The following is a 24152-nucleotide window of genomic DNA, read 5'->3' on the forward strand; positions in this document are numbered from 1 at the left end:
CTCCCCGTCCCCATCTCCCTCTCTCTCCCCGTCCCTCTCTCTCTCTCTCCCTCCGTCTCTGCCACTCTGTTTCTCCCCGCCCCTCTATTCCTCCCCGCCCCTCTATTCCTCCCCGCCCCTCCCTCCCTCTCCCGCCCCTCCCTCCATCTCCCCGTTCCTCTCTCTCCCTCTCCCCGCCCCTCTCTCTCCCTCTCCCCGCCCCTCTCTCTCCTTCTCCCCGCCCCATCCTCCCTCCCCACCCCTCTCTCCCTCTCCTCGCCCCCCTCTCCCTCTCCCCGCCCCTCTCTCCCACTCCCCGCCCCTCTCTCCCTCTCCCCGTCCCTCTCTCTCTCTCTCTCCCCGCCCCTCCCTATCTCTCTCTCCCCGCCCCCCACTCTCTATCTCTCTCTGCCCCCTCTCTCTCTATCTCTCTCTCTCTGCCCCCCTCTCTCTCTGCCCCATCTCTCTCTCTGCCCCCTCTCTCTCTCTCTCTCTCTGCCCCTCTCTCTCTCTCTCTGCCCCTCTCTCTCTCTCTCTGCCCCCCTCTCTCTCTCTCTACCCCTCTCTCTCTCTGCCCCTCGCTCCCTCTGCCCCTCGCTCCCTCTGCCCCTCGCTCCCTCTGCCCCTCGCTCGCTCTGCCCCTCGCTCTCCCTGCCCCTCGCTCTGCCTGCCCCTCCCTCTGCCTGCCCCTCTCTCTCTCTCTCTGCCCCGCTCTCTCGCTCTCTCTCGCTCTCTCTCTCTCTCTCTGCCCCTCTCTCTCTGCCCTCTCTCTGCCCCGCTCTCTCTCTCTCTCTCCCTCCCCCCCTCTCTCTCTGCCCTCTCTCTCTCTCTGCCCTCTCTCTCTGCCCTCTCTCTGCCCCTCTCTCTCTCTCTGCCCCACTCTCTCTCTCTGCCCCTCTCTCTCTCTCTGCCCCTCTCTCTCTCTCTGCCCCTCTCTCTCTCTCTGCCCCTCTCTCTCTCTCTGCCCCTCTCTCTCTCTCTGCCCCTCTCTCTCTCTCTGCCCCTCTCTCTCTCTGCCCCTCTCTCTCTCTGCCCCTCTCTCTCTCTGCCCCTCTCTCTCTCTCTTCCCCTCTCTCTCTCTCTGCCCCTCTCTCTCTCTCTGCCCCTCTCTCTCTCTCTGCCCCTCTCTCTCTCTGCCCCTCTCTCTCTGCCCCTCTCTCTCTCTCTCTGCCCTCCCCCTCTCTCTATGCCCCTCTCTCTCTCTGCCCTCTCTCTCTCTCTGCCCCTCTCTCTCTCTCTGCCCCTCTCTCTCTCTCTGCCCCTCTCTCTCTCTCTGCCCCTCTCTCTCTCTCTGCCCCTCGCCCTCTCTCTCTGCCCCTCTCTCTCTCTGCCCTCTCTCTCTCTCTCTGCCCTCTCTCTGCCCTCTCTCTCTCTCTCTGCCCTCTCTCTCTCTCTCTCTCTGCCCCTCTCTCTCTCTCTCTGCCCACTCTCTCTCTCTCTGCCCTCTCTCTCCCTCTCTGCCCTCTCTCTCTCTGCCCTCTCTCTCTCTCTGCCCCTCTCTCTCTCTCTCTGCCCTCTCTCTCTCTCTCTGCCCTCTCTCTCTCTCTCTGCCCTCTCTCTCTCTCTCTGCCCTGTCTCTCTCTGCCCCTCTCTCTCTCTCTGCCCCTTTCTCTCTCTCTCTGCCCCTTTCTCTCTCTCTCTGCCCCTCTCTCTCTCTCTCTGCCCCTCTCTCTCTCTCTCTGCCCCTCTCTCTCTCTGCCCCTCTCTCTCTCTCTCTGCCCTCTCACTCTCTCTCTGCCCTCTCTCTCTCTCTGCCCCTCTCTCTCTCTGCCCCTCTCTCTCTCTGCCCCTCTCTCTCTGCCCCTCTCTCTCTGCCCCTCTCTCTCTCTGCCCCTCTCTCTCTCTCTGCCCCTCTCTCTCTCTGCCCTCTCACTCTCTCTCTGCCCTCTCACTCTCTCTCTGCCCTCTGTCTCTCTCTGCCCCTCTCTCTCTCTCTGCCCCTCTCTCTCTCTCTGCCCCTCTCTCTCTCTCTGCCCCTCTCTCTCTGTGCCCCCTCTCTCTCTGCCCTCTCTCTCTCACTCTGCCCCTCTCTCTCTCTCTGCCCTCTCACTCTCTCTCTGCCCTCTCTCTCTCTCTGCCCCCTCTCTCTCTCTCTCTGCCCCCTCTCTCTCTCTGCCCCTCTCTCTCTCTGCCCCTCTCTCTCTCTGCCCTCTCTCTCTCTCTCTGCCCTCTCTCTCTCTCTCTGCCCTCTCTCTCTCTGCCCCTCTCTCTCTCTCAGCCCCTCTCTCTCTCTCTGCCCCTCTCTCTCTCTCTGCCCCTCTCTCTCTCTCTGCCCCTCTCTCTCTGCCCTCTCTCTCTCTCTCTCTGCCCTCTCTCTCTCTCTCTGCCCTCTCTCTCTCTCTCTGCCCTCTCTCTCTCTCTCTGCCCTCTCTCTCTCTCTGCCCCTCTCTCTCTCTGCCCCTCTCTCTCTCTGCCCCTCTCTCTCTCTCTGCCCCTCTCTCTCTCTCTGCCCTCTCTCTCTCTCTGCCCTCTCTCTCTCTCTCTGCCCCTCTCTCTCTCTCTCTGCCCCTCTCTCTCTCTCTCTGCCCCTCTCTGCCCTCTCTCTCTGCCCCTCTCTCTCTGCCCCTCTCTCTCTGCCCCTCTCTCTCTGCCCCTCTCTCTCTCTGCCCCTCTCTCTCTCTGCCCCTCTCTCTCTCTGCCCTCTCTCTCTCTCTCTGCCCCTCTCTCTCTCTCTCTGCCCTCTCTCTCTGCCCTCTCTCTCTCTCTCTCTCTGCCCTCTCTCTCTCTCTCTGCCCCTCTCTCTCTCTGCCCCTCTCTCTCTCTGCCCCTCTCTCTCTCTGCCCCTCTCTCTCTGCCCTCTCTCTCTCTCTCTGCCCCCCTCTCTCTCTCTCTCTGCCCCTCTCTCTCTCTCTCTGCCCCTCTCTCTCTCTCTGCCCCTCTCTCTCTCTCTGCCCCTCTCTCTCTCTCTCTGCCCCTCTCTCTCTCTCTCTCTGCCCCTCTCTCTCTCTCTCTCTCTCTCTCTCTGCCCCCTCTCTCTCTCTCTCTCTCTCTCTCTCTGCCCCTCTCTCTCTGCCCTCTCTCTCTCTCTGCCCTCTCTCTCTCTCTCTGCCCCTCTCTCTCTCTCTCTCTGCCCCTCTCTCTCTCTCTCTCTGCCCCTCTCTCTCTCTCTCTCTGCCCCTCTCTCTCTCTCTCTCTCTGCCCTCTCTCTCTCTCTCTCTGCCCCTCTCTCTCTCTCTGCCCCTCTCTCTCTCTCTGCCCCCTCTCTCTCTCTCTCTGCCCCTCTCTCTCTCTGCCCCTCTCTCTCTCTGCCCCTCTCTCTCTCTCTGCCCCTCTCTCTCTCTCTGCCCCTCTCTCTCTCTCTGCCCCTCTCTCTCTCTCTGCCCCTCTCTCTCTCTGCCCCTCTCTCTCTGCCCCTCTCTCTCTCTCTCTGCCCCTCTCTCTCTCTCTCTGCCCCTCTCTCTCTCTCTCTCTGCCCCTCTCTCTCTCTCTGCCCTCTCTCTCTCTCTGCCCTCTCTCTCTCTCTCTGCCCCTCTCTCTCTCTCTCTGCCCCTCTCTCTCTCTCTCTTCTGCCCCTCTCTCTCTCTCTCTGCCCCTCTCTCTCTCTCTGCCCCTCTCTCTCTCTCTCTCTGCCCCTCTCTCTCTCTCTGCCCCTCTCTCTCTCTCTCTTTGTCTGCCTGCATCTCTCCCTCCCTCTTTCTGTGTCTACCTTTCTCTCTGGCGTTCTGTTTGTCTGTCTCTCAACTGCAAGGCCTTGCGTTTATATGGCGCCTTTAGCATTTTAAAATGTCCCAAGGTGCTTCACAGGAGTGGTTATCAAAGAAAGTTTGACACCGAGCTACATAAGGAGATATTAGGATATGTAACCTAAAAGTTTTTAAAGAGTTTAAAGAGCATCTAAAGGAGGAACAAGAGGCGGAATTCCAGAGCTTCGGGCCCAGGCACTTGAAGCCCCAGCGACCAATGACGGAGCGATTAAAATCAGGGATGCTCAAGATGCCAGAATTCTCAGAGCGCAAAGATCTTGAAGGTTTTATAGCTGGAGGTGGTAACAGAGATAGGGAGGGTTGTAGGGGCTGGAGGTTACAGAGATCGGGAGGGTTGTAGGGGCTGGAGGTTACAGAGATAGGGAGGGTTGTAGGGGCTGGAGGTTACAGAGATAGGGAGGGTTGTAGGGGCTGGAGGTTACAGAGATCGGGAGGGTTGTAGGGGCTGGAGGTTACAGAGATCGGGAGGGTTGTAGGGGCTGGAGGTTACAGAGATCGGGAGGGTTGTAGGGGCTGGAGGTTACAGAGATAGGGAGGGTTGTAGGGGCTGGAGGTTACAGAGATCGGGAGGGTTGTAGGGGCTGGAGGTTACAGAGATAGGGAGGGTTGTAGGGGTTGGAGGAGGTTACAGAGATAAGGAGGGTTGTAGGGGCTGGAGGTTACAGAGATCGGGAGGGTTGTAGGGGCTGGAGGTTACAGAGATAGGGAGGGTTGTAGGGGTTGGAGGAGGTTACAGAGATAGGGAGGGTTGTAGGGGCTGGAGGTTACAGAGATAGGGAGGGTTGTAGGGGCTGGAGGTTACAGAGATCGGGAGGATTGTAGGGGCTGGAGGTTACAGAGGTAGGGAGGGTTGTAGGGGCTGGAGGAGGTTACAGAGATAGGGAGGATTGTAGGGACTGGAGGAGGTAACAGAGATAGGGAGGGTTGTAGGGGTTGGAGGAGGTTACAGAGATAGGGAGGATTGTAGGGGCTGGAGGAGGTAACAGAGATAGGGAGGGTTGTAGGGGTTGGAGGTTACAGAGATAGGGAGGGTTGTAGGGGCTGGAGGTTACAGAGATCGGGAGGGTTGTAGGGGCTGGAGGTTACAGAGATAGGGAGGGTTGTAGGGGTTGGAGGAGGTTACAGAGATAAGGAGGGTTGTAGGGGCTGGAGGTTACAGAGATAGGGAGGGTTGTCTGGGCTGCAGGAGGTTACAGAGATAGGGAGGGTTGTAGGGACTGGAGGAGGTTACAGAGATAGGGAGGGTTGGAGGAGATTACAGAGATAGGGAGGGTTGTAGGGACTGGAGGAGGTTACAGAGATAGAGAGGGTTGTCTGGGCTGGAGGAGGTTACAGAGATAGGGAAGGTTGTAGGGGCTGGAGGAGGTTACAGAGATAGGGAGGGTTGTCTGGGCTGGAGGAGGTTACAGAGATAGGGAGGGTTGTAGGGGCTGGAGGAGGTTACAGAGATAGAGAGGGTTGTCTGGGCTGGAGGAGGTTACAGAGATAGAGAGGGTTGTCTGGGCTGGAGGAGGTTACAGAGATAGGGAGGGTTGTAGGGGCTGGAGAAGGTTACAGAGATAGAGAGGGTTGTCTGGGCTGCAGGAGGTTACAGAGATAGGGAGGGTTAGAATTAGAATTAGAACATTACAGCGCAGTACAGGCCCTTCGGCCCTCGATGTTGCGCCGACCTGTGAAACCATCTGACCTACACTATTCCATTTTCATCCATATGTCTATCCAATGACCACTTAAATGCCCTTAAAGTTGTAGAGTCTACTACTGTTGCAGGCAGGACGTTCCACGCCCCTACTACTCACTGAGTAAAGAAACTACCTCTAACATCTGTCCTATATCTATCACCCCTCATCTTAAAGCTATGTCCCCTCGTGTTTGCCATCACCATCCGAGGAAAAGACTCTCACTATCCACCCTATCTAACCCTCTGATTATCTTATATGTCTCTATTAAGTCTTCTCTCCAACTAAAACAACCTCAAGTCCCTCAGCCTTTCCTCGTAAGACCTTCCCTCCATACCAGGCAACATCCTAGTAAATCTCCTCTGCACCCTTTCCAAAGCTTCCACATCCTTCCTATAATGCGGTGACCAGAACTGCACGCAATACTCCAGGTGCGGTCTCACCAGAGTTTTGTACAGCTGCAGCATGACCTCGTGGCTCCGAAACTCGATCCCCCTACTAATAAAAGCTAACACACCATATGCCTTCTTAACAGCCCTATTAACCTGGGTAGCAACCTTCAGGAATTTATGCACCTGGACACCAAGATCTCTCTGTTCATCTACACTACCAAGAATCTTCCCATTCGCCCAGTACTCTGCATTCCTGTTACTCCTTCCAAAGTGAATCACCTCGCACTTTTCCGCATTGAACTCCATTTGCCATCTCTCAGCCCAGCTCTGCAGCCTATCTATGTCCCTCTGAACCGACAACATCCTTCGGCACTATCCACAACTCCACCGACCTTAGTGTCATCCGCAAATTTACTAACCCACCCTTCTACACCCTCTTCCAGGTCATTTATAAAAATGACAAACAGCAGTGGCCCCAAAACAGATCCTTGCGGTACACCACTAGTAACTAAACTCCAGGATGAACATTTGCCATCAACCACCACCTTCTGTCTTCTTTCAGCTAGCCAATTTCTGATCCAAAGCTCTAAATCACCTTCAACCCCATACTTCCGTATTTTCTGCAATAGCCTACCGTGGGGAACCTTATCAAACGCCTTACTGAAATCCATATACACCACATCCACTGCTTTACCCTCATCCACCTGTTTGGTCACCTTCTCGAAAAACTCAATGAGGTTTGTGAGGCACGACCTACCCTTCACAAAACCGTGCTGACTATCGCTAATGAACTTATTCTTTTCAAGATGATTATAAATCCTGTCTCTTATAACCTTTTCCAACATTTTACCCACAACCGAAGTAAGGCTCACAGGTCTATAATTACCAGGGCTGTCTCTACTCCCCTTCTTGAACAAGGGGACAACATTTGCTATCCTCCAGTCTTCCGGCACTATTCCTGTCGACAATGACGACATAAAGATCAAGGACAAAGGCTCTGCAATCTCCTCCCTGGCTTCCCAGAGAATCCTAGGATAAATCCCATCTGGCCCAGGGGACTTATCTATTTTCACACTTTCCAAAACTGCGAACACCTCCTCCTTGTGAACCTCAATCCCATCTAGCCTAGTAGTCTGAATCTCAGTATTCTCCTCGACAACATTTTCTTTCTCTACTGTAAATACTGACGCAAAATATTCATTTAACGCTTCCCCTATCTCCTCTGATTCCACACACAACTTCCCACTACTATCCTTGATTGGCCCTAATCTAACTCTAGTCATTCTTTTATTCCTGATATACCTATAGAAAGCCTTAGAGTTTTCCCTGATCCTATCCGCCAATGACTTCTCGTGTCCTCTCCTTGCTCTTCTTAGCTCTCCCTTTAGATCCTTCCTGGCTAGCTTGTAACTCTCAAGCGCCCTAACTGAGCCTTCACGTCTCATCCTAACATAAGCCGCCTTCTTCCTTTTGACAAGCGCTTCAACTTCTTTAGTAAACCACGGCTCCCTCGCTCGACAACTTCCTCCCTGCCTGACAGGTACATACTTATCAAGGACACGCAGTAGCTGCTCCTTGAATAAGCTCCACATTTCGATTGTTCCCGTCCCCTGCAGTTTCCTTCCCCATCCTACGCATCCTAAATCTTGCCTAATCGCATCATAATTTCCTTTCCCCCAGCTATAATTCTTGCCCTGCGGTATATACCTGTCCCTGCCCATCGCAAAGGTAAACCTAACCGAATTGTGATCACTATCACCAAAGTGCTCACCTACATCTAAATCTAACACCTGGCCGGGTTCATTACCCAGTACCAAATTCAATGTGGCATCGCCCCTGTTGGCCTGTCTACATACTGTGTCAGAAAACCCTCCTGCACACACTGGACAAAAACTGACCCATCTAAAGTACTCGAACTATAGTATTTCCAGTCAACATTTGGAAAGTTAAAGTCCCCCATAACAACTACCGTGTTACTCGCGCCCCTGTGGAGAATCATCTTCGCTATCCTTTCCTCTACATCTCTGGAACGATTCGGAGGTCTATAGAAGACTCCCAACAGGGTGACCTCTCCTCTCCTGTTTCTAACCTCGGCCCATACTACCTCAGTCGACAAGTCCTCAAACGTCCTTTCTGCCGCTGTAATACTCTCCTTGATTAACAATGCCACACCCCCTGCTCTTTTACCATCTTCTCTGTTCTTACTGTGGGGTTGGACGTGGTTACAGAGATAGGGAGGGTTGTGGGGTTGGAGGAGGTTACAGAGATAGTGAGGGTTTGTGGGGTTGGAGGAGGTTACAGAGATAGGGAGGGTTGTGCGGTTGGAGGAGGTTACAGAGATAGGGAGGGTTGTGGGGTTGGACGTGGTTACAGAGATAGGGAGGGTTGTGCGGTTGGAGGAGGTTACAGAGATAGTGAGGGTTGTGGGGTTGGAGGAGGTTACAGAGATAGTGAGGGTTGTGGGGTTGGAGGAGGTTACAGAGATAGGGAGGGTTGTGGGGTTGGAGGAGGTTACAGAGATAGGGAGGGTTGTGGGGTTGGACGTGGTTACAGAGATAGGGAGGGTTGTAAGACCCCGGAGAGATTTGAACACACGGTTGAGAATTTTAAAATCGAGTTCTTGCTGAACTGAATGACCTCAATGATCTCTCTTTTTCCATGTGTATAAGTTTCTCTCTCTCTCTCATCTGCCTCTCTCTCCTCTCTCTCTCTCTATCTCACACACCCTACCCACTGACGACATAGCACTGTGGTGATGTTACTAGACTAGTCATCCCGAAGCCTAGAAGAATGAGCCGGAGGCCTGAGTTCAAATCCTTCCAGAGCAGTTAGGGTTTGTTCTGAAATAAATCTGGAAGAAAAAGACAGATTTTAACAGTAATAGTGACGATGAAACTATCAGACTGCCGTAAAGAAAAAAAAGCCCACATGTCCTTTCGGGAACAAATCTGCCATCCTTCCCTGGTCTACATGTGACTGAAGCACCACAGCAATGTGGTTGACTCTTAAATGCCCTCTGAAATGTCCTTGCAAGCCACTCAGTTGTATTCACAACCACCTTCTCAAGGGCAATAAATGCTGTCTTTACCGGCAAAGCCTGTATCCCGTGAATGAATTTTTAAAAAGGCCATTAATACATTGCGGTAGCCGATGTGTATTTGTATCGGATGCTCTGACATTCTCAGAGATGGCATCTCAGACAGTGCAGCGCTGCCTCCGTACTGCACTAGGAGCATCACCCTGGATGATGGGCCCAAATCTCCAACCGAAACACATGGGAAAGTTAGTATGCAGACAGCCGAATGTACAAGTCTGAGCAGTGCCAGGCATGCACAGGCAGGGTAACCTGATGATTGCAGCAGTGCAGCAGACAGCCCAGCATCACAGTGCTCACTAACAACCAACAGTCAATGTACAGAGGTTGAGGGACACAAGGAAGAGAGTTACAGACTGGAATCTCATTCAGGGATTCGGGTGGGGTTTAGATATAGAATAACAGATACCCTGGATTGAGATACAGACTGGTATCTAATCGAGAGGTTCGAATGGTGTTTATATATAGAATAACAGATACCCGGGAGTGAGTTACAGACTGGAATCTAATCGAGGGGTTCGGGTGGGGTTTATATATAGAATAACAGATACCCGGGAGTGAGTTACAGACTGGAATCTAATCGAGGGGTTCGGGAGGTTTATATATAGAATAACAGATACCCGGGAGTGAGTTACAGACTGGAATCTAATCGAGGGATTCGGGGGGTTTATATATAGAATAACAGATACCCGGGAGTGAGTTACAGACTGGAATCTAATTGAGGGGTTCGGGGGGTTTATATATAGAATAACAGATACCCGGGAGTGAGTTACAGACTGGAATCTAATTGAGGGGTTCGGGGGGTTTATATATAGAATAACAGATTACCCGGGAGTGAGTTACAGACTGGAATCTAATCGAGGGGTTCGGGGGGTTTATATATAGAATAACAGATACCCGGGAGTGAGTTACAGACTGGAATCTAATCGAGGGGTTCGGGTGGTTTACATATAGAATAACAGATACCCGGGAGTGAGTTACAGGCTGGAATCTAATCGAGGGGTTCGGGGGGTTTATATATAGAATAACAGATACCCGGGAGTGAGTTACAGGCTGGAATCTAATCGAGGGGTTCGGGTGGTTTATATATAGAATAACAGATACCTGGGAGTGAGTTACAGACTGGAATCTAATCGAGGGGTTCGGGTGGTTTATATATAGAATAACAGATACCTGGGAGTGAGTTACAGACTGGAATCTAATCGAGGGGTTCGGGTGGTTTATATATAGAATAACAGAAACCCGGGAGTGAGTTACAGACTGGAATCTAATCGAGGGGTTCGGGTGGTTTATATATAGAATAACAGATACCCGGGAGTGAGTTACAGACTGGAATCTAATCGAGGGGTTCGGGGTGGTTTATATATAGAATAACAGATACCCGGGAGTGAGTTACAGGCTGGAATCTAATCGAGGGGTTCGGGGGGTTTATATATAGAATAACAGATACCCGGGAGTGAGTTACAGACTGGAATCTAATCGAGGGGTTCGGGGGGTTTATATATAGAATAACAGATACCCGGGAGTGAGTTACAGACTGGAATCTAATCGAGGGATTCGGGGGGTTTATATATAGAATAACAGATACCCGGGAGTGAGTTACAGACTGGAATCTAATCGAGGGGTTCGGGTGGTTTATATATAGAATAACAGATACCCAGGAGTGAGTTACAGACTGGAATCTAATAGAGGGGTTCGGGGGGGTTTATATATAGAATAACAGATACCCGGGAGTGAGTTACAGACTGGAATCTAATAGAGGGGTTCGGGGGGGTTTATATATAGAATAACAGATACCCGGGAGTGAGTTACAGACTGGAATCTAATCGGGGGGTTCGGGGTGTTTATATATAGAATAACAGATACCCGGGAGTGAGTTACAGACTGGAATCTAATCGAGGGATTCGGGTGGTTTATATATAGAATAACAGATACCCGGGAGTGAGTTACAGACTGGAATCTAATCGAGGGGTTCGGGGTGGTTTATATAAAGAATAACAGATACCTGGGAGTGAGTTACAGACTGGAATCTAATTGAGGGGTTCGGGGGGTTTATATATAGAATAACAGATACCCGGGAGTGAGTTACAGACTGGAATCTAATTGAGGGGTTCGGGGGGTTTATATATAGAATAACAGATACCCGGGAGTGAGTTACAGACTGGAATCTAATTGAGGGGTTCGGGGGGTTTATATATAGAATAACAGATACCCGGGAGTGAGTTACAGACTGGAATCTAATTGAGGGGTTCGGGGGGTTTATATATAGAATAACAGATACCCGGGAGTGAGTTACAGACTGGAATCTAATCGAGGGGTTCGGGGGGTTTATATATAGAATAACAGATACCCGGGAGTGAGTTACAGACTGGAATCTAATCGAGGGGTTCGGGTGGTTTATATATAGAATAACAGATACCCGGGAGTGAGTTACAGGCTGGAATCTAATCGAGGGGTTCGGGTGGTTTATATATAGAATAACAGATACCTGGGAGTGAGTTACAGACTGGAATCTAATCGAGGGGTTCGGGTGGTTTATATATAGAATAACAGATACCTGGGAGTGAGTTACAGACTGGAATCTAATCGAGGGGTTCGGGTGGTTTATATATAGAATAACAGAAACCCGGGAGTGAGTTACAGACTGGAATCTAATCGAGGGGTTCGGGTGGTTTATATATAGAATAACAGATACCTGGGAGTGAGTTACAGACTGGTATCTAATCGAGAGGTTCGGGTGGTTTATATATAGAATAACAGATACCCGGGACTGAGTTACAGGCTGGAATCTAATCGAGCGGTTCGGGTGGTTTATATATAGAATAACAGATACCTGGAAGTGAGTTACAGACTGGAATCTAATCGAGGGGTTCGGGGGGGTTTATATATAGAATAACAGATACCCGGGAGTGAGTTACAGACTGGAATCTAATCGAGGGGTTCAGGGTGGTTTATATATAGAATAACAGATACCCAGGAGCGAGTTACAGACTGGAATCTAATCGAGAGGTTCGGGTGGTTTATATATAGAATAACAGATACCCGGGACTGAGTTACAGACTGGAATCTAATCGAGAGGTTCGGGTGGTTTATATATAGAATAACAGATACCCGGGAGTGAGTTACAGACTGGAATCTAATCGAGGGGTTTGGGTAGTTTATATATAGAATAACAGATACCCGGGAGTGAGTTACAGACTGGAATCTAATCGATGGGTTCGGGTGGTTTATATATAGAATAACAGATACCCGGGAGTGAGTTACAGACTGGAATCTAATCGAGGGTTTCCGGTGGTTTATATATGGAGCAACAGATACCTGGGAGTGAGTTACAGACTGGAATCTAATCGATGGGTTCGGGTGGTTTATATATAGAATAACAGAAACCCGGGAGTGAGTTATAGACTGGAATCTAATCGAGGGTTTCCGGTGGTTTATATATAGAGCAACAGATACCTGGGAGTGAGTTACAGGCTGGAATCTAATCGAGGGGTTCGGGTGGTTTATATATTGAATAACAGATACCTGGATGTGAGTTACAGGCTTGAATCTAATTGAGCGGTTCGGGTGGTTTATATATAGAATAACAGATACCTGGAAGTGAGTTACAGACTGGAATCTAATCGAGGGGTTCGGGGGGGTTTATGTATAGAATAACAGATACCCGGGAGTGAGTTACAGACTGGAATCTAATCGAGGGGTTCGGGGGGGTTTATGTATAGAATAACAGATACCCGGGAGTGAGTTACAGACTGGAATCTAATCAAGGGGTTCGGGGTGGTTTATATGTAGAATAACAGATACCCAGGAGTGAGTTACAGACTGGAATCTAATCGAGGGGTTCAGGGGGTTTATATATAGAATAACAGATACCTGGAAGTGAGTTACAGGCTGGAATCTAATCGAGGGGTTCGGGGGGTTTATATGTAGAATAACAGATACCTGGGAGTGAGTTACTGACTGGAATCTAATCGAGGGGTTCGGGGGGTTTATATATAGAATAACAGATACCCAGGAGTGAGTTACAGACTGGAATCTAATCGAGAGGTTCGGGTGGTTTATATATAGAATAACAGATACCCGGGACTGAGTTACAGACTGGAATCTAATCGAGGGGTTCGGGTGGTTTATATATAGAATAACAGATACCCGGGAGTGAGTTACAGACTGGAATCTAATCGAGGGTTTCCGGTGGTTTATATATAGAGCAACAGATACCCGGGAGTGAGTTACAGGCTGGAATCTAATCGATGGGTTCGGGTGGTTTATATATTGAATAACAGATACCTGGATGTGAGTTAATGACTGGAATCTAATCGAGGGGTTCGGTGGGTTTATATATAGAATAACAGATACCCGGGAGTGAGTTACAGACTGGAATCTAATCGGGGCTGGTTTATATATGGAATAACAGATTCCTGTGAGTGAGTTGCAGGCTGAAATCTAATTGAGGTGTTTAGGTGGTTTATATTTATAATAAGAGATACCCGGGAGTGAGTTACAACAAGGGGTTAGATACAGAGTAACGCTCCCTCTACACTGTCCCGTCAAACACTCCCAGGACAGGTACAGTACAGGGTTAAATACAGAGTAAAGCTCCATCTACACTGTCCCATCAAACAATCCCAGGACAGGTACAGCGCGGGGTAAAAGAAAGAAAAAATGGGTTTAGATACAGAGTAAAGCTCCCTCTGCGCTGTCCCCATCAAACACTCCCAGGACAGGTACAGCACGGGGTTAAAGGGGGCCTGAGGAATAAAGGCCCCCTCGACATAAAATATATAAAAGGGGCCTGGGGTATAAAGGTCACCTTGGAAAAAAAAACCGGTGTTAGATACAGTGTAAAACTCCCTCTACACTGTCCCATCAAACACTCCCAGGACAGGTACAGCAGTGGGTTAGATACAGAGTAAAGATACAGAGCAATGCTGAATCAATGTGCCTCCCTGCCTGTCTGTCGGATCCTCTTGTGCTGCAGAGGGGTGATGTGATTGCTGTTTTTAGAATTCCTGAGAGACTCCATAATGTCAGGCTGTTTCAGCTTTTCCAGAGCAGTAGAAATGAGCGAGTGGTCAATCTTTGGAACAGGCTCCCCCGGGAGATGGTGGAAGCATTTCGGATCGATTCATTCAAATGGAAACTGGATGGATTGCTCTCAGATAACACTTTGGGATACAGTATGTGAGTCATTTGAGACATCCTGTCTGGTGCACACAGAGTGCTTGGGAGGAACGGGTGACTTTGGACCTACGGTTCCCAAAGCTCCCCACCAGTGGGGTTTTCCTCACATCATGTCTGGCTCTGTTGCAGACTAATTGACAGAGATTGATTGTAATGATTAGTCAATAACTCCATTATCATCGTAGAATGCAACGACTAGGGCGGCAGTCAGTGAACTGGGGGGACCTTGTTGTTTGTCAGCCGTCAGTTCCTATGTTCCCACATACACGTGGGAGTGTGGAGCCAGCTCAGTGGGTAGCAGTCTGTCTCGCCTCTGAGTCAGAAGGTCAAGGCCCACTCCCGAGGCTTGAACACATCATCCAGGCCGACGCCCCCGCCGGCGCAGTCCTGAGGGAGCGCTGTGCTGGTAGCGGGGCGGTCTATCGGGTGAGACGCTAAACCACGTCAGCCTTCTCAGCTGAATGTGAAACATCCCGCGGCCCCTATTGAAGAAGACTGAGAGAGTTCTTCCCCCGGGGTCCCGGGGCCGACACTGCTGTTTGTGGGAGCTTGCTGTGCGCAAATTGGCTGTTGCGTTTCCTACGTAACAACAGCGCCTCAAAAAGATGGTTGTCAAGCACTTGGGGATGTCCTGAGCTGTGGAATGGAGGGACGGAAGAGAGCAAGATAATTGGACCAGGGTGGGAGTGCAGACATGAGGTGAAGAAATCCCCCAGTGGTGGAGAGCTTTGGTCTAAAGACACCTGTTCCTCCCAAGCACGCGACACTCACCACACATCATGATTCAGATTACTCAAGTAGTGGATTCCAAAGTGTTATCATCTGCGAAAATTCAGTTCAATCAGCGTTTGAATTTAGCAGTGCCGACTGCTTCCACCAACTCCCGTTTCATAGATCCCTAGTTCTCGGTTTCTGTTCTGTGCACACATGTCCACTTTTATCGACACTGCCCTCATCACACCTTTGGTAGGGCTGGAGTGGATATCAACGTGACACCTCTACACAAATTCACCAGAATGATACCAGGCCACACAGGGTTAAATTAGGAGGACAGGTTGCACAGGCGAGGCTTGTAGTCCCTCAAGTGTGGAAGATTAAGGGGTGATCTAATCAAGTTGTTTGAGATAATTGAAAGGTTTGAAAGGGTGGGCAGAGAGAAACTATATCCTCTGGTGGGGGGAGAGTCCAGAACAAGGGGACAGAAGCTTAAAATTAGAGGTGGGCCATTCAGGGGTGATGCCAGGAAGCATTTCTTCACACAAAGGGGAGTGGAAATCTGGAACAGGCTTGAGGGGGCTGAATGGCCTCCTCCTGTTCCAGTGTAACAGGCCTGAGGGGGCTGAATGGCCTCCTCCTGTTGCAGTGTAACAGGCCTGAGGGGGCTGAATGGCCTCCTCCTGTTGCAGTGTAACAGGCCTGAGGGGGCTGAATGGCATCCTCCTGTTCCAGTGTAACAGGCCTGAGGGGGCTGAATGGCCTCCTCCTGTTGCAGTGTAACAGGCCTGAGGGGGCTAAATGGCCTCTTCCGCCAAGGACACTTGATTTTTAATCAGCGACACAGATTGTTATGTCAACCATTGAGGACTGAGAAGTAGAGAAGTGTCTTGGGTGGGGAACCTTTGGAATTCTCTGTCCCAGAGGATGTGTCTGTTGATGAGTATATTCAAGACAGAGATCGATAGATGTTTGGGCACTAAAGGCAATTAAGGGATATAGAGATAGGACAGAAAAGTGGCATTGAGGCAGAAGATCGGCCATGATCTTATTCAATGGCAGAGCAGGCTCAAGGGTCCGAGTGGCCTCCTCTTGCTCCCACCTCTTATGTGGGACCACCCTCATCCCTCCTTAGTCATCTATGACGTGCATGAATGTGGCACACTCTGTCTGCATGTTTGGGGTCCCCTGTCCAAGTTGGTACTTGGGCAGAGGACTGGTGAGTGGGTGCCCGGCTCACAGATTCGCTCAGTGACTGATTGCGTTGTTTGTTGTATTCCCTTCTCTAGACTCTATTGCTAAACTAAAATGAACAATGAAGTCCGCCAGGAAGCCGACCGCCTCGGGCAGCAGCAGGTCCCCTCCCGCCGGGCGACAGAGGGGCGTCAAGCGCCGGCAAGGAGAGGAGGGAGCTGAGACAACGGGCACAGCCCAGCAGCCCCAGGGTCCGCCCACCACGAGGAGAGCCCAAGGCAAGCACGAGGGTCGGCCCAAGGAGATCAAAGGGCAGGAGTCGCAGGTCAAAGAGGCCGGGGTCAGAAACCAGGCAGAGGCCAGGAGCCAGCCTGGCCGGTCAAAGGAGGCTGAGGCCGGATGTCAGCCCCGGGAGGAGGGGCGGCCGGCCGGCGAGACTGGCAAGGTCGAGGGGACGTCCAACCGCAAGACGGCCACCTTCAAGTCCCGGGCACCTCGCAAGAAGCTGGTGGAGGACCTGTCGGGCGCCGAGGGGCGAGACGATTCAAGCAGTAACAGCAGCGAGGGATCAGGGGTCAGCGGCCGTACCAACCCACCCGCCCCCCCTGTGCCGGAGGAGCCCCCGCCCCACATCCCGGCCGATGACCCCTGCCCCACCGCCAGCTCCTCCGGCACTGAGACAGCCAGCGAGCACTCGGCCGATTGCGAGGAGGACGAGGCTGAGAGGCCCCCTCGCGCGGCCCGGCCCCTCGCCACCCAGCGTGTCCTGGCGCGCCGAAATGGTGCCTTCCGGCCCGGCACTCTGCGGCACTGCCGGCGGCACTGCCGAGACCTGGCTGTGCAGTTTGACGGGGACCGGGTCGTCACCTACTTTGAGGGCGCGTGGGGCGGGGAGGGTGAAGGCGGGGGCGAGCTTAGCGTGTTGCTGGACCTGGCACCACCTGCCTCTGCCCTGGCCCCGGGCACCCGCGTCTGTGCCCGTGCCAGTCCACAGCAGCTGGCTTTCCGGGACGGCTTGGTGGCCGAGATTGGGCAGGGGCCGACCCCCTTCAGGGTCCTCTTCGACCAGGTCGGGCAGGATGAGGGGCAGCCGGAGGGGGCCTGGGTGACGCTCAATGACCTGCGCCTCCTGCGGGCGCCCTGGGCCCAGGAGACTGCGGCCGGGGCACGACCTGAGAGGAGCCCCTCGCCCCTGGGACAGCAACCCCCCGGCCCACCCTCCCAGCCCCGGCAGCCGGAAGACGCCGAGGTCCTCACGCTGAGCCTGAACATGGGCGGGGGCAGGCGGGAGGACATGCCGGGGTCTGCCCTGCACTCCGGTGTCCTGCCATCCTCGCCCGCCCCACCACCCCCTCAGCAGCAGCAGCAGCAGCAGCAGCCGGCCCCCCAGGATGGTGGGGGCAGCACCAGCAGCAGCGTGTCGCTCGACAGCCGCCTGACGCCCGGCTCCCGCTCCCGCACGCCCCTGGCGCCCGCCAGCGCGGCTGCAGCGGCACAGCACAAGTACAAGAAGGGCGACGTGGTCTGCACGCCCAACGGCATCCGCAAGAAATTTAACGGCAAGCAGTGGCGGCGGCTGTGCTCCCGCGACAGCTGCATGAAGGAGTCTCAGCGGCGGGGCTACTGCTCCCGCCACCTCTCCATGCGCACCAAGGAGCTGGAGGGGGCCTCGGACGGCAGGGCCAGCGGCCTGCGCGAGGGCAGCTCCGAGTTCGACTGGGACGAGACGTCCCGGGACAGCGAGGCCAGCAGCGCCCGCACTGACCCCCATCCCCGGCTGCTGGCAGCCTCCGACCTCTCCAGCTTCAATTCGGACGAGTGCGACGCGGCGAACATGCTGGTGTCGCTGGGCAGCTCGCGCTCGGGCACGCCCGGCTTCTCGCCCGTCTCCAACCAGTCGCCTTTCTCCCCCGCCCCCTCGCCCTCGCCCTCGCCCCTCTTTGGCTTCCGGCCGGCCAGCTTCAGCCCGATCACTGCCTCGCCCGTCATCCAGCGGGCCTCCTGCTCCTCCTCCTCCTCCCGCCACCGGCACGCCAGCACACCCAAGCTCGGCGTACTGACGCCAGAGATGGTACATCACCATCACCAGCAGCAGCAACTGCACCAGCGCGAGCGCCACTCCTCTGGCATCCAGCCCAGCTTCCAGACCAGCTTGACCTTCACTGTACCCATGAGCCCCGGCAAGACCAAGGGCAAGGCTGACTGGGCCCATGGCTGTGCTGTCTCTGCCGCGACGGCAGCCAGCGACTACCACAAGAGTGACAGTGTGGACTCGGGGGTGGAGTCTGTTCCCCATACCCCAACCCCCTCTGTCCCGGCTGGCTTCCAGGCCGTCTCGCCCCCGGCAGGTCCCTTTCCCCGCTCCCGCCAGCCCTCGCCTCTGCTGCTGACCCCGCCCGCCGCCATGACCTCCGACCCCATGGCAGCCAGCCCCTCGGTCCGGCGGGTGCCGGCCGCCCAGCGAGACTCGCCGGTCATCGTCCGCAACCCCGATGTGCCGCTGCCCGCCAGGTTCACCGAGCGGCCCCTGGGCGGGGAGGGGGTCCGGGGGGGAGGGGGGAGCCCTCGGGCGGTCAAGGGGGGCACCAAGGAGCACCATCGCCACTCCGCCGCCAGCAGCAAAGCACCCCTCCAGGCCCCCGTGCCCATCAATGCCAACCGCATCCAGGGCATGGCACGCGCTGCCTCCCCGGGCCAGCCAGCCGGGGGGCTCGGCATGGTTGCGGCTTTAACCCCTTCCTGCCAGGACCCGCCCATCCAACCCGTGGCCTTCCACCCCTCGCCGGCAGCCCTGCTTCCCGTCATCGTCCCCTCACAGCTCGGAGAGTTCAACCACCCGGCGCCGAAGAAGGAGATCATCATGGCGCGGCCTGGAACAGGTACTGATGTTCCGCCTTTACTTGCCGTCTCTTATCCTCCGCGGAGAAGCTACTTAAAGAGGGAGGGCTCCTGATCATGACTATTGGTCTCATGGCAGGAATGACTGGAATCTGTTATTAAGGCCAGAATGAATGAGCACTTGGTACCTACATGAACTGATCAAAGAGAGCTCACGAGACTCTGTGAGGAGTAACTCATGTAAAACTAAGCAGGTTGAGTTTTTTTTTTGAAGAGGTCGCTAACCTGGTGGACATGGAAGTGTCTATGAATGTCAGTTATATGGACTTCCAGAAGGCATTGGATATGGTTCCACATAAGAGGCTGTTAGGAAGGATGGAATGGGAGGCAATCTATTGACATAGCTAGGGAATTAGTTTGGAGGTAGACGGAGAGCGGGGATAATGAGTATCTACTTAAATTCCCAGAGGTGTTTAATAGGGCCTCTGCTTTTCACTGTTTATCAATGGCTTGGCTGAAGGAATAGAGATCCATGTATGCATGTTCGGTGACACAGTAACTAGTGGAGATGGGAGCAGTAGTTGCAAAGGGTTATTGATAGATGAATGGTGAAAACTGTAGCAGATGGTGTTCAATATGGGGAAGAGTAGAGGGTGGGGGGGGAGGGGTCATCCACATTGTACTGAAGAAAGACTGATCGGAGCATCTTCCAACTGGTGAGAGACTCGGAATGTTGGAGCAGCAGAGAGGTTTCGGGCTCCATGTACGGGACTCACTGACAGCTGGCGGACAGGTACAAAAAAATAACTCAAAGCCTAATGGAATGTTGGCCTTTATCTGGGGGCTGGAAGACACCGGGGTGGGAGTTATGTTACAGCTGTACGGAGCTCTGCTCAGACCCCATCTGGAGTAACTGTGTTCAGTTCTGGGCCCCTGCACCTCAGGAAGGATAGATTGGCCTTGGAGGGGGATGTAATGCAGATTCACCAGAATGATACCAGGGGTTTAAAGGGTTAAATTGCGAGGGCAGTTTGCACAGACTAGGCTGTTATTCCCTCAAGTATAGAAGACTACGGGGTGATCTAATCGAGGTGTTTAAGATGATTGAAGGATTTGATAGGGTAGATAGAGAGAAACTGTTTCCTCTGGTGGGGGGAGAGGCCAGAACAAAGGGGTCAGTAGCATAAAATTAGAGCTGGGCTCTTCAGGGTTGATGACAGGAAGCACTTGTTCACAATCTGAAACCCACTCCCCCACAGGGAGGGCGTCAAGTGAAACTTTCAAGACTTAGATCGATGGATTTTTGCTGGGCAAGGGTGTCAAGCAAATGGAGCGAATGTGGGAAATGGCGTTGAAACACAAATCAGCCAGGCAGTGCTCAAGGGTATCTATTTCAATGTAAGGACTACAGCAAATAAAGCAGATGAGCTGAGGGCACAGATAGACACGTGGCAGTATGATATCATAACTATTACAGAAGCATGGCTTAAGGAGGGACAGGAATGGCAGCTCAACGTTCCTGGTCACAGGGTTTTCAGACGCGATAGGGAGGGGGATGAGAAAGGAGGGGGATTGGCAATTCTGGTCAAGGAAACTGTTCCAGCTGTGAGGAGGGATGATATGTTGGAAGGTTCATCAAAGAAGGCCGTATGGATTGAGCTAAGGAACAGAAAAGGGGCAATCACACTACTGGGAGTGTACTATAGACCTCCAAACAGTCACAGGGAGATAGAAGAGCAGATATGTAGGCAAATCTCTGAGAAGTGCAAGAACAATAGGGTAGTAATAGTAGGGGATTTTAACTATCCCAATATTAACTGGGATAGTTTTAGTGTGAAAGGAATTGAGGGAGCAGATTTCTTGAGGTACATTCAGGAGAACCTTTTTGCCCTGAATGTAGCAAGTCCAACAAGAGGGGGCGCAGTTTTAGACATAGTTTTAGGAAATGAAGATGGGCAGGTGGAAGGGGTGGCAGTGGGAGAGCATTTTGGTGATAGTGATCATAATTCATTCAGTTTTAACATAATTATGGAAAAGGACAGAGATAGAACAGGAGTTAGAGTTCTGAACTGGGGCAAGGCCAATTTTATTAAACTGAGGAGTGATTTAGTGAAAGTAGACTGGAAACAGCTACTTGAAGGTAAATCAGCATCAGAACAGTGGGACACATTCAAAGGGGAGGTTCAGGGTGAACATGTTCCCACAAAGAAAAAGGGTGAGACGGCCAAATCTAGAGCCCCATGGATGTCAAGGAGCCTACAGGATAAGACAAGGCAGAAAAGGAAAGCTTATGTCTGACACCGAGAACTCAATACTACAGAAAGCCGAGAGGAGTATAGAAATTGGAGGGGTGAAATCAAAAAGGAAGTTAGGAAAGCAAAGAGAGGGCATGAAAGAATATTGGCAAGCAAAATCAAGCTGAACCCAAAGATGTTTTATCGATACATTAAGAATAAGGGGATAGCTAAGGAGAGAGTAGGGCCCATAAAAGATCAATAAGGTAACCTATGTGAAGGGGTGGAAGATGTTGGTATGGTTCTTAATGAATACTTTGTGTCTGTCTTCACAAAAGAGGGGGTCGCTGCAGATATTGTAGTTAAGGAAGAAGAGTGTGAAGTTTTGGATGTGATAAACATAGGGAGGGAGGAAGTATTAATGGGATTAGCATCATTGAAAGTTGATAAACCACCAGGGCCAGATGAAATGTATCCTCGGCTGTTGAAAGAAGCAAGAGAGGAAATAGCAGAAGGTCTGACCATCGTTTTCCAGTCCTTACTGGATACAGGTGTGGTGCTGGAGGATTGGAGAATTGCTAACGTTGTACCTCTGTTTAAAAAGGGAGCGAAGGATAGGCCGAATAATTACAGGCCAGTAAGTCCAAACCTCAGTAATGGGCAAATTATTGGAATCTATTCTGAGAGACAGGAAAAACTGTCACTTAGAAAGGCACATGTTAATCAAGGATAGTCAGCATGGATTTGTTCAGGGAAGATCTGGTTTAACCAACTTGATGGAATGTTTTGAAGAAGTAACAAGGAGGATAGATGAGGGTAGTGCATGTGGTGTGATCTACATGGATTTTAACAAGGCTTTTGACAAGGTCCCACATGGCAGACTGGTTAAAAAAATAAAATCCCATGGGATCCAGGGAAATGCAGCAAGGTGGATACAAAATTGGCTCGGTGACAGGAAACAAAGGGTAATTGTTGACGGCTGTTTTAGCGATTGGAGGGCTGTTTCCAGTGGTGTTCCGCAGGGCTTAGTACTGGGTCTCCTGCTCTTTGTGGTGTATATTAACGATTTGGGCAGAAATGCAGGGAGCATGATCAAGAAGATTTTGGACAACACAAAGATTGGCCATGTGGTAGATAGCGAGGAGGATAGCTGCAGGATGCAGGAAGATATTAATGGCCTGCTCAGATCGGCAGAAATGTGGCCAATATAATTTGATATTTTTATTATTTTTTTTTTAATTTATTAGAGATACAGCAGTGAAACAGGCCCTTCGGCCCACCGCGTCTGTGCCGACCATCAACCACCCATTTATACTAATCCTACACTAATCCCATATTCCAACAACATCCCCACCTGTCCCTATATTCCCCTACCATCTACCTCGACTACGCAGACACAGGGAGAACCCGGCAAACTCCACACAGGCAGTACCCAGAATTGAACCCGGGTCGCTGGAGCTGTGAGGCTGCGGTGCTAACCACTGCGGCACTGTGCCGCACCACCCCCCCAATGTACCCAGTGTACCCTGACATTCACTCCACCCGATATACTCACTGTACCCCACGTTCACCCCATCCCGATATACTCACTGCACCACGACATTCACCCAATCCCCGACATACTCACTGTACCCCGATATTCACCCCACCCCCCGATACACTCACTGTACCCCGACATTCACCCCATCCCTGATATATTCACTGTACCTCGACATTCACCCCATCCTGATATACTCACTGTACCCCACGTTCACCCCATCCCGATATACTCACTGCACCACGACATTCACCCAATCCCCGACATACTCACTGTACCCCGATATTCACTCCACCCCCCGATATACTCACTGTACCCCGACAGTCACCCCATCCCTGATATATTCACTGTACCTCGACATTCACACCATCCTGATATACTCACTGTACCACAACATTCACCCAATCCCCGATATACTCACTGTACCCCGATATTCACCCCACCCCCCGATATACTCACTGTACCCCGACATTCACCCCATCCTGATATATTCACTGTACCTCGACATTCACCCCATCCTGATATACTCACTGTACCCCGACATTCACCCCATCCCGATATACTCACTGTACCCCGACATTCACCCCACCACCGATATACTCACTGTACCCCGACATTCACCCCATCCCCGATATACTCACTGTACCCCGACATTCACCCCATCCCCGATATACTCACTGTACCTTGACATTCACCCCATCCCCGATATACTCACTGTACCCCGACATTCACCCCATCCCCAATATACTCACTGTACCTTGACATTCACCCCATCCCCGATATACTCACTGTACGCCGACATTCACCCCACCCGCGATATACTCACTGTACCCCGACATTCACCCCACCACCGATATATTCACTGTACCCCGACATTCGCCCCATCCCCGATATACTCACTGTACCCCGACATTCACCCCATCCCTGATATACTCACTGTATCCCGACATTCACCCCATCCCGATATACTCACTGTACCCCGACATTCACCCCATCCCCGATATACACACTGTACCCCGACATTGACCCCATCCCCGATATACTCACTGTACCCCGACATTCACCCCAGCCCCGATATACTCACTGTACCCCGACATTCACCCCACCCCCGATATACTCACTGAATCCCGACATACACCCGACCCCCGATATACTCACTGTACCCCGACATTCACCCCACCCCCGATATACTCACTGTGCCCCGACATTCACCCCATCCCTGATATACTCACTGTACCCCGACATTCACCCCATCCCGATATACTAACTGTACCCCGACATTCACCCCACCCCCGATATACTCACTGTACCCCGACATTCACCCCACCCCCGATATACTCACTGTACCCCGACATTCACCCCATCCCCGATACACTCACTGTACCCCGACATTCACCCCATCCCCGATATACTCACTGTACCCCGACATTCACCCCATCCCCGATACACTCACTGTACCCCGACATTCACCCCACCCGCGATATACTCACTGATTCCCGACATTCACCCCACCCCCGATATACTCACTGTACCCCGACATTCACCCCATCCCGATATACTCACTGTACCCCGACATTCACCCCACCACCGATATACTCACTGTACC

The 24152-nt window shown here is 52.2% G+C and overlaps 1 protein-coding gene across 1 annotated transcript in view; it reads left to right on the forward strand.

Moving 5' to 3' along the window:
- LOC137352867 (protein capicua homolog) overlaps positions 1-18890 on the forward strand; it is a 79471-nt gene extending 60581 nt beyond the window's left edge. Inside the window, exon 2 of the mRNA XM_068018718.1 lies at positions 16033-18890. Within this exon, the coding sequence (XP_067874819.1) occupies positions 16059-18890 (2832 nt within the window). The 5' untranslated portion in view covers positions 16033-16058. The remainder of the gene's footprint in view (positions 1-16032) is intronic.
- Positions 18891-24152: the final 5262 nt, after the last annotated feature.

Source organism: Heterodontus francisci, chromosome 39, assembly GCF_036365525.1.
Source record: "Heterodontus francisci isolate sHetFra1 chromosome 39, sHetFra1.hap1, whole genome shotgun sequence".
Classification (NCBI taxonomy): domain Eukaryota; kingdom Metazoa; phylum Chordata; class Chondrichthyes; order Heterodontiformes; family Heterodontidae; genus Heterodontus; species Heterodontus francisci.